Genomic DNA, 10,000 nt, shown 5'->3' on the forward strand with positions numbered 1-10,000 from the left:
CCCTAACCCTAACCCCTAACCCTAACCCTAACTCTAGCCCAGATCACCTTTCAGACAGCGGGTGTCGCCCCGGGAGAAGCAGGCTGGGGTCCGGCAGCAGAACAGGAACAGGGTCCGGTGGAAGCAGCGGTCCAGCCCGGCCACGGGGGCGTACACCTGCAGGAGGAAGGCGGTGGGCAGGCGGCAGGTCTCACAGGCCAGGGCGGGACCCCCCGGGACCCCCGCCAGGCTCAGCCACGCCGGCCTGCCCCCCACCTTACTGGGGAACTGAGGGCTCTGCAGCTCCCAGGCCTCCGCCTCCTCCAGGAAGCCCAGGGACACCCCCGTCTCTGCCCCCGTGGATGGGGGGCTCCGGTCTCTCTTTGCCATGTTAATATTATTATTATTATTATTATTATTATTAATAATATTATTATACTGTCTCGTCTTCCTTCTTGTCTGTCACAACAAACGCCAATGTGCTTTCGGGTTGCTACCGTGAAAGATGTCCGGAGTGAATCATCGGCGTTGAGGAGACAAAGGTTCCCAGATACCAATGTCTTCATTCTATAATCGGTTCAGATGTCGTATTATTCATATTATTATTACTATAAAAATATACACTGTCTCTTCTGTCCACAATCAAACAGGCCCCAAACCCTAAATATATGTCTAAGCTAAAAAAAACGTCATGTTTTGCAGCAGTTATGATCAACATTAAACACTTCTATCAATGTCTTTTATCAAGTAACCATTGTCTTATTGAATGTTTTTATCTATTTACTCCTTGTTATATTTGCTTTTATTCATTGTAATTTCTATATTCTTCGTATGCTCCTCTTACTGTATTTTAATAATGTATGTAAAGCACTTGCCCCCGTTGTATGAAATGTGCTCTACAAATAAACTTGCAACCAGCCACCAGATGGCAGACGTGAGTCACCTTCCGTTTGGTTTGAGCGGGAAACAGCTTTAACTCGTTACCTAGGAGACAGAGAGACACAGATAAACCTTATTAGTCTCTGGTGTCAATACATCGATTTATTGACTAGATTAACTAGGAGATAGCTTATCTATCTATTGACTAGATTAACTAGGAGATAGCTAGCGGGTAACTATATAATTGAAAAACCTCAAAGTCCAGAGCGGACACTGACTGAATGATCCTGGAAAAACGTCTGCTAAGCTAAGTAGCTAGCTAGCTAACCGAGGGTGTCCAGGGTGCAGGAGTCCCTGGTCTGCCTGTAGCAGAGAGGTTAGGGTGTAGCAGGGAGGTTAGGGTGTAGCAGAGAGGTAAGGGTGTAGCAGAGAGGTTAGGCTGTAGCAGAGAGGTTAGGGTGTAGCAGAGGGGTTAGGGTGTAGCAGAGGGGTTAGGGTGTAGCAGAGAGGTCAGGGTGTAGCAGAGAGGTTAGGGTGTAGTAGAGGGGTTAGGGTGTAGCAGAGAGGTTAGGCTGTAGCAGAGAGGTTAGGGTATAGCAGAGAGGTTAGGGTGTAGCAGAGAGGTTAGGGTGTAGCAGAGAGGTTAGGGTGTAGCAGAGAGGTTAGGGTTAAGATGCAGGAGTCCCTGGTCTGGCTGGCCATACTGCTTCTCCTGGAGGTGGACCTTACCCTGGAGGTGTGGAGGTAAAATAGTTTATCTAGCAGGGGCGGAAGACCTTTCTTCTGAGTTGGCTGACTCGTCCCCATAGCAACACAGCTCTTAAGCTAAATGTAGCCAGGGGGGAAGGTGGCTAACCTTCTAACCTCAAAATAAGGCAATAAATTAGACTGGTCTAAACTGAGAATATAAAACTAGTCTAAGGTTCAGACCAGTCTTAATCTGTGTTTATGGCCTTTGTCCGGCCTTTGGTCTCTACTCAAGTAGATAGTAAATCCTACCATGATGATTCAAATTGCATACCATGCATTAAACATGCACATTTGCTAGCTAGCTATCTTAGTCGCTAACTGAGGTAAAATGAATGAGCAACCTTGATCCCAAAATGTCTTACAGATACAAGAACATATTAGAAGATGACAAGTTATTTACCCTACACAATGCGGTAAGTAGCTACTAAGAACACCCCTATAACAAGTGTGTGATACATCCAACTAGGCCTATGTGTCCTTTTAACAGTTTACAATAACTTTATGTTTATTATATTTCTATATGAGTAGTTATTACTTATTAATAGTTATTATTATTATATATATATTTCTTTATGTTTAGGTGTTCCTGGAGTATGAAGGCTCTGATTTTGTGGAATGGGAATACCCGGAGACTTGTCATCTCAACAACAAAAGGTGAAACGTCTGTGTTTCATGTGGCGCATTCACACTGGATAAGCCTGTGTTTTATTAGAATTTACTGACATTGCCCCGGATATGATTAGATTAGATTAGATTAGATTAGATACATTTTATTGTCATTGCAGTTTAGCATCCAACCAAAAGTGCAAATAGTGATATGAGGGCATGATATAAATAGAATAAGAATGGTAGTGATAGGTAACTATGATATATCAAGTATGTGCAGAGGTAGTATTGTAAACATCAGTATAGTTTAGAGGTATATATACAGTTATGGGCTATATACAGTTATGAGCTATGTACAGTGATGTAGTTTATGTACAGTATCCAATGTGCAGAGTATAGCCTCAACTTGTAGCCTCAACTCAGGCTACAGCCTCTATCAACATAATACCACTTTTACTCGCAACACCTTCACTGGCTTCCTGCTCTTCCCTGTGTGAAGAGAAGCTGTCCTGGTGAATTCAGATGAAAAGTGTTAAGAGTTCCAAGAGCTTCGAATGTTCCTCTGACAACTTCTCATTAAACATGATGAAAGGACAAGGAAAAGAAAAAAGAATCCCGTCTGAATAGTATGATAAGGGTATGATAATAGTGTTAGATCTTAGTGGGATTTCTTACTATATATTCTTACATCATCTTCATGGTATCAGGCTAGGTCACAGCTAGTTCAGTGTGTACCTTTTTGTTCTACGTGTTGTAGCAGCTGACAGAACAAATGGGCATTTTCGGGGGTGTTATCGCTAAGGAGTTGAGACTATCCGACTGCGACCTTGGGGTCACAGGCGCCAGAGATGGTCAGGGGGAATGTGAGCTAATTTACGACGTAACATCTGTGATACCATGAGCCAGCATTTAACCTGCCTGTGTTAAAGAGTGAGTGTCTAATGCTTGTACTCTGCTGAAGAGAACACGTTAACTAATCCTGTTTCTTTGGTTCATAAAGTCTTTTGGAGTAATCATTACGACCAGGGTTGGATATCCGTTCCTTGTCAATTCGTGTATGCTGCACATGTAGATCTACAAGAGATGACACAACGCATTTTAAGATCACATAAATCCTCTATAGATTGATTCATAACATCATTATCGACAAGAAGATTCTTCTGTAGTATGATAATAGGGTTTATGATTAATATATCCTCTTGTTCAAGGAAGCGTGTCATGTTGTGTTTCTGTTTGAGTTCAGCTGATAGTGAAGTGAATTATCTGACAACTTCTATTTAGCTAATGAAGGTGTTTTACTGGCCATGCAGCTCTCTGGCTTTCAGGGCGCTTCATTGCTTTGGCCTGTCTGGCAACAATGCATGGAGCTGACTTTGGCCTGTCTGGCAACAATGCATGGAGCTGACTTTGGCCTGTCTGGCAACAATGCATGGAGCTGACTTTGGCCTGTCTGGCAACAATGCATGGAGCTGACTTTGGCCAGACTTATCATACTATACTGATCACTTCATAACTGTACATATCCTATTTTTGTCTACACTGTCATCTCCTTGCACTATATGTCTACAATATCACTATTTGCACTTCTGGTTAGATGTTAAATTGCATTTCGCTGTCTGGTACTTTGCAATGACAATAAAGTTGAATGTAATGTAATGTAATGTAATGTAATCTAGTCTAATGTAATGTAATGTAATCTAGTCTAATGTAATGTAATGTAATGTAATCTAATGTAATGTAATGTAATGTAATCTAGTCTAATGTAATGTAATCTAATCTAATGTAATGTAATGTAATGTAATCTAATCTAACCAGCCTCCCAGAGAGCACCATGAGATGCTCCGTGGCTGGATTCCACAGAGTGAAGCCCCTGGTGTCTGTAAGTACCCTGACCCTCAACTATAACACTCTTCATATTAATAATAACAACTATAACTATAACACTCTTCATATTAATAATAACACTCTTCATATTAATAATAACACTCTTCATATTAATAATAACAACTATAACTATAACACTCTTCATATTAATAATAACACTCTTCATATTAATAATAACACTCTTCATATTAATAATAACACTCTTCATATTAATAATAACAACTATAACTATAACACTCTTCATATTAATAATAACAACTATAACTATAAAACTCTTCATATTAATAATAACAACTATAACTATAAAACTCTTCATATTAATAATAACAACTATAACTATAAAACTCTTCAGTCCCTAGAAGAAGAGGAGACTCGATTTCTCCTCCTCAGAGATTCCTTCTTCAGCTTCACCTGGTATGCTGTCATGTCCAACAGGTAACACCTGGTATGCTGTCATGTTATGCTGGGTAGTGGTGGTCTAGGGGATATAGTGAGTTGGATAGAAGGTCATGAGTTCAAACCCCACCTGGGAACACCACCACTAGTGTGCCCTTGAGCAAGGCACTTAGCCCTAAGTTACTCCAGGGAGGCTGTCCGTGGAATCTCAAACTCTAAGTTGCTTTGGATAAAAGCGTCACCCAGCAGGGCTGGGGTGAATTATATTTAAATTCAGTCAATTCAGCAAGTGATTTAAATGTACAATTATTAACGGTAAACATGTTGAATGTAAAAAGCTTGAATTGTGAATTGTGTTTTTCCAGCAGTTCAACAGAACCAGGCAAGGTGAGACACTCAGACTGTCTTAATGTCCTTAGAGAGGAGCGCTAGAGCAGACAGTGTGTCAGGTGTTTAAACCCTGGTGTGTGTGTGTGTGTGGTCCAGACAGTGAGGATGTGGATCATTGATCCAGAACAAGCGGACCAGGCAGAGATCAACCACACAACCCTGGTGCCCTCAAGAGTATGTATGACGTCTCACATGTATGACCTGTTACATGTATGACCTGTTACATGTATGACCTGTCACATGTATGACCTGTTACATGTATGACCTGTTACATGTATGACCTGTCACATGTATGACCTGTTACATGTATGACCTGTCACATGTATGACCTGTTACATGTATGACGTCTCACATGTATGACCTGTTACATGTATGACCTGTTACATGTATGACGTCTCACATGTATGACCTGTTACATGTATGACGTCTCACATGTATGACCTGTTACATGTATGACGTCTCACATGTATGACCTGTTACATGTATGACGTCTCACATGTATGACCTGTCACATGTATGACCTGACACATGTATGACCTGTCACATATATGACCTGTCACATGTATGACCTGTCACATGTATGACCTGTAACATGTATGACCTGTTACATGTATGACCTGTCACATGTATGACCTGTTACATGTATGACCTGTCCCACAGCGATCTCAGTACCTCACCAAGCACTTCTTCAACCTGGGCCAGTACCCGGAGGTCCAGCTGCGGGTCACGCAGACGCTCGTCGGCCATTTTGAGAAAGAGGGGTAGGCGTGTTTATGTCTGTCTGGTACATACGTGTTTATGACCGTCTGGAGAACATCAACATGCTAAAAACACATAACACTAATGTAACCATGGTAACTAATGTAACTCTGGGCCATGATCCCCCCTCCCTCTCAGGTACTGGCAGGCGGACCTCCCCGGCGACAGCCAATACCACCGCTTCAACATCCAGGGGCAGCCAATCAGCTTCCAGCATCGCTTCGTCATCACCAGTCAGCACACATTCTACTGGGCGGAGCCTGAGAGGGCCCGGGGGGGCCGGGAGGTGCCCCTGCGTCTGGCCCTGGGAAGCCCCTTGTCCCTGGTGTGGTCGGCCTGCCAGCGGCACCGAGCCCTGGTCCTGTCTGACAGAGGGACGTTCATCACACACAATGCCTTCCGCTCATACAGGGAGCTGCAGGTCAGACAGACAGGTGACCTCATCCAGGTCAGACAGACAGGTTACCTCATCCAGGTCAGACAGACAGGTTAACTCCTCCTCCTCCTCCTCCCCCTCCTCCCCTTCCTCCTCCTCCCCCTCCTCCTCCTCCTCCCCTTCCTCCTCCTCCTCCCCCTCCTCCCCTTCCTCCTCCTCCTCCCCCTCCTCCTCCCCTTCCTCCTCCTGCTCCTCCTCCCCTTCCTCCTCCCCCTCCTCCTCCTCCTCCTCCTCCTCAGGTGGACCCGGGAGCGGTGACCGTGCCTCCGGAGGGCTTCTTCACGGTGGACGAGGCCGCCCTCCTGGAGGACGGCATCATCCTCAGGCTGAACAGCACCCTCTACTGGTGGGGCAGCGAGGAGCGCGTGCTGACCCTGCACCCCCACCTGCCCAGCAGCCGAGTCAAGGGGCTGGTCCTTCGCTCCAGTTGCGTTGACTACTACCCCATACAGGTGAGTCATTGACTACTACCCCATACAGGTGAGTCATAGACAGACTACTACCCCATACAGGTGAGTCACAGACAGACTACTACCCCATACAGGTGAGTCATAGACAGACTACTACCTCATACAGGTGAGTCATAGACTACTACCTCATACAGGTGAGTCATAGACAGACTACTACCTCATACAGGTGAGTCATAGACAGACTACTACCTCATACAGGTGAGTCACAGACAGACTCTTTCCTTCTTTTTCCATTGAGATCCGATAGGACTCTCTTCTTCAGGGCTCTGACCCTCTCAACACCTGTCTCTCTCTCTCTGTGTGGTCAGAACACCTGTCTCTCTCTCTCTCTCTCTGTGTGGTCAGAACACCTGTCTCTCTCTCTCTGTGTGGTTGTGGTCAGAACACCTGTCTCTCTCTCTCTGTGTGGTTGTGGTCAGAACACCTGTCTCTCTCTCTCTCTGTGGTTGTGGTCAGACCACCTGTCTCTCTCTCTCTCTGTGGTTGTGGTCAGACCACCTGTCTCTCTCTCTCTCTGTGTGGTTGTGGTCAGACCACCTGTCTCTCTCTCTCTCTGTGTGGTTGTGGTCAGAACACCTGTCTCTCTCTCTCTCTGTGTGGTTGTGGTCAGAACACCTGTCTCTCTCTCTCTGTGGTTGTGGTCAGACCACCTGTCTCTCTCTCTCTCTGTGTGGTTGTGGTCAGAACACCTGTCTCTCTCTCTCTGTGGTTGTGGTCAGAACACCTGTCTCTCTCTCTGTGGTTGTGGTCAGAACACCTGTCTCTCTCTCTCTGTGTGGTTGTGGTCAGACCACCTGTCTCTCTCTCTCTGTGTGGTTGTGGTCAGAACACCTGTCTCTCTCTCTCTCTCTGTGTGGTTATGGTCAGAACACCTGTCTCTCTCTCTCTCTGTGGTTGTGGTCAGAACACCTGTCTCTCTCTCTCTCTCTCTGTGTGGTTGTGGTCAGAACACCTGTCTCTCTCTCTCTCTCTCTCTGTGGTTGTGGTCAGACCACCTCTCTCTCTCTCTCTCTCTCTGTGGTTGTGGTCAGACCACCTGTCTCTCTCTCTCTGTGGTTGTGGTCAGAACACCTGTCTCTCTCTCTCTCTGTGTGGTTGTGGTCAGAACACCTGTCTCTCTCTCTCTGTGTGGTTGTGGTCAGAACACCTGTCTCTCTCTCTCTGTGGTTGTGGTCAGAACACCTGTCTCTCTCTCTCTCTCTGTGGTTGTGGTCAGAACACCTGTCTCTCTCTCTCTGTGTGGTTGTGGTCAGAACACCTGTCTCTCTCTCTCTCTGTGGTTGTGGTCAGAACACCTGTCTCTCTCTCTCTCTGTGGTTGTGGTCAGAACACCTGTCTCTCTCTCTCTCTGTGGTTGTGGTCAGAACACCTGTCTCTCTCTCTCTGTGTGGTTGTGGTCAGAACACCTGTCTCTCTCTCTCTCTGTGGTTGTGGTCAGAACACCTGTCTCTCTCTCTCTCTGTGGTTGTGGTCAGAACACCTGTCTCTCTCTCTCTCTCTGTGTGGTTGTGGTCAGAACACCTGTCTCTCTCTCTCTCTGTGTGGTTGTGGTCAGAACACCTGTCTCTCTCTCTCTCTGTGGTTGTGGTCAGACCACCTGTCTCTCTCTCTGTGGTTGTGGTCAGAACACCTGTCTCTCTCTGTGTGGTTGTGGTCAGAACACCTGTCTCTCTCTCTCTCTGTGGTTGTGGTCAGAACACCTGTCTCTCTCTCTCTCTCTCTGTGTGGTTGTGGTCAGAACACCTGTCTCTCTCTCTCTGTGTGGTTGTGGTCAGAACGTGGAGCTGAGTTCCCTGATCGTGTGGGAGGACCGCGTGCTCTACGTGGGCTCCAAGTGGTTCCAGAACCCCGACCCAGGCCCAGACCCAGGCCCAGACCCAGGCTCAGACCCAGGCCCAGACCCAGACCCAGGCCCAGGCCCAGGCCCAGACCCAGGCCCGTCCAGCAGCTACCTGCGCCTGGCCCTGGCGCTGCCCGAAGGCGTGACCATCCTGACGGCGGCGTTCGGGTCTCACCCCGCCTCCCTGGCGGCCCTGGTCATGTACAACCACGCCACGCGACCCTTCCTCCTCGTCAGCCACAACGAGCTGGAGGGCGGCTGGACACCCAGCACCTTCATGACCAAGCTGCAGCCCCGGGACATCCCAGAAGGTACGGGGGGGGGGGGGGGGGGGGGGGGCTGCGGAGGTTCCTACACTAGGTGGGATCCCTGGGGAGGTCCAGAGGTTCCTACACTAGGTGGGATCCCTGGGGAGGTTCCTACACTAGGTGGGATCCCTGGGGAGGTTCCTACACTAGGTGGGATCCCTGGGGAGGTCCAGAGGTTCCTACACTAGGTGGGATCGCTGGGGAGGTTCCTACACTAGGTGGGATCGCTGGGGAGGTTCCTACACTAGGTGGGATCCCTGGGGAGGTTCCTACACTAGGTGGGATCCCTGGGGAGGTTCCTACACTAGGTGGGATCCTTGGGGAGGTTCCTACACTAGGTGGGATCCCTGGGGAGGTTCCTACACTAGGTGGGATCCCTGGGGAGGTCCAGAGGTTCCTACACTAGGTGGGATCCCTGGGGAGGTCCAGAGGTTCCTACACTAGGTGGGATCCCTGGGGAGGTTCCTACACTAGGTGGGATGTTCCCCACAGACCATCCCACTTAGCTCCTCCCCCGTCCCCCACAGGGCCGTTCCACATGCGCTTCCTGGACTCGGCCATGGCCGCCCTGCTGCTGTGGAACGCCGACAGTGTCCTGTACAGCTTCCATAACGACAAAGACTGGGGCGTCCTCCGCCCCGGCAACGCCTCCACCCTGGGGGAGGCGGCCAGCGGCAGCAACATACACCAGGTCACCGTCGGTGAGGCACACACACACACACACACACACACACACACGCACACGCACACGCCTGAGAGGAAGGCCAGGGCACTACGAATACTAAGTAGTCTAATGTATTGATTGTAAGTCGCTTTGGAATAAGGTGTCTGCTAAATGCCAAACATGTTAAATGTAAATGTCATCATCAGAACACACTGTGTGAACGCCTCCTCCCTCACCCATCCCTCCCTCCCCCCATCCCTCACCCCATCCCTCCCTCCTCCCTCCCTCACCCATCCCTCCCTCCTCCCTCCCTCCCTCACCCATCCCTCCCTCCCCCCATCCCTCACCCCATCCCTCCTCCCTCCCTCACCCATCCCTCCCTCCTCCCTCCCTCCCTCACCCATCCCTCCCTCCCCCCATCCCTCCCTCCCTCCCTCCTTCCCTCCCCCCCTCCCCCTCCCTCCCCCAGACCACTCATCCAACCTGCTGGTGAAGATGGAGAACAACGTTCTGTTCTTCTGTAAGGTGGGGGTGTCCCAGGTGGTCAGGCTGCACACCTGGACCCCCCCACACCACCGCACCGCGCTCTACCTCAACCAGCAGGAGCAGGTGACACACACTGACACACACACCTCCCTT

At 48.7% G+C, this 10,000-nt stretch overlaps 2 protein-coding genes across 2 annotated transcripts in view; one reads left to right on the forward strand and one right to left on the reverse strand.

Annotated features, from left to right (window-relative positions):
* Window positions 1-369, reverse strand: part of pdcd2 (programmed cell death 2) — a gene marked incomplete at its 5' end in the record, with an annotated part of 3,997 nt that extends 3,628 nt beyond the window's left edge. The window contains one exon of the mRNA XM_080529958.1: window positions 48-369. Within this exon, the coding sequence (XP_080386084.1) occupies window positions 48-369 (322 nt within the window). The remainder of the gene's footprint in view (window positions 1-47) is intronic.
* Window positions 370-1,531: 1,162 nt separating this feature from the next.
* The window catches only part of LOC308156593 (cation channel sperm-associated auxiliary subunit epsilon-like), a gene marked incomplete at both ends in the record, with an annotated part of 14,958 nt that continues 6,489 nt past the window's right edge, over window positions 1,532-10,000 (forward strand). Inside the window, 12 exons of the mRNA XM_080529970.1 lie at window positions 1,532-1,602; window positions 1,973-2,021; window positions 2,189-2,262; window positions 4,863-4,881; window positions 4,981-5,058; window positions 5,545-5,645; window positions 5,782-6,064; window positions 6,319-6,531; window positions 8,325-8,418; window positions 8,473-8,700; window positions 9,225-9,398; window positions 9,831-9,970. Of these exons, the coding sequence (XP_080386096.1) occupies window positions 1,532-1,602; window positions 1,973-2,021; window positions 2,189-2,262; window positions 4,863-4,881; window positions 4,981-5,058; window positions 5,545-5,645; window positions 5,782-6,064; window positions 6,319-6,531; window positions 8,325-8,418; window positions 8,473-8,700; window positions 9,225-9,398; window positions 9,831-9,970 (1,524 nt within the window). The remainder of the gene's footprint in view (window positions 1,603-1,972; window positions 2,022-2,188; window positions 2,263-4,862; window positions 4,882-4,980; window positions 5,059-5,544; window positions 5,646-5,781; window positions 6,065-6,318; window positions 6,532-8,324; window positions 8,419-8,472; window positions 8,701-9,224; window positions 9,399-9,830; window positions 9,971-10,000) is intronic.

This window comes from Nansenia antarctica (assembly GCF_963989245.1).
Source record: "Nansenia antarctica genome assembly, chromosome: 1".
Classification (NCBI taxonomy): domain Eukaryota; kingdom Metazoa; phylum Chordata; class Actinopteri; order Argentiniformes; family Microstomatidae; genus Nansenia; species Nansenia antarctica.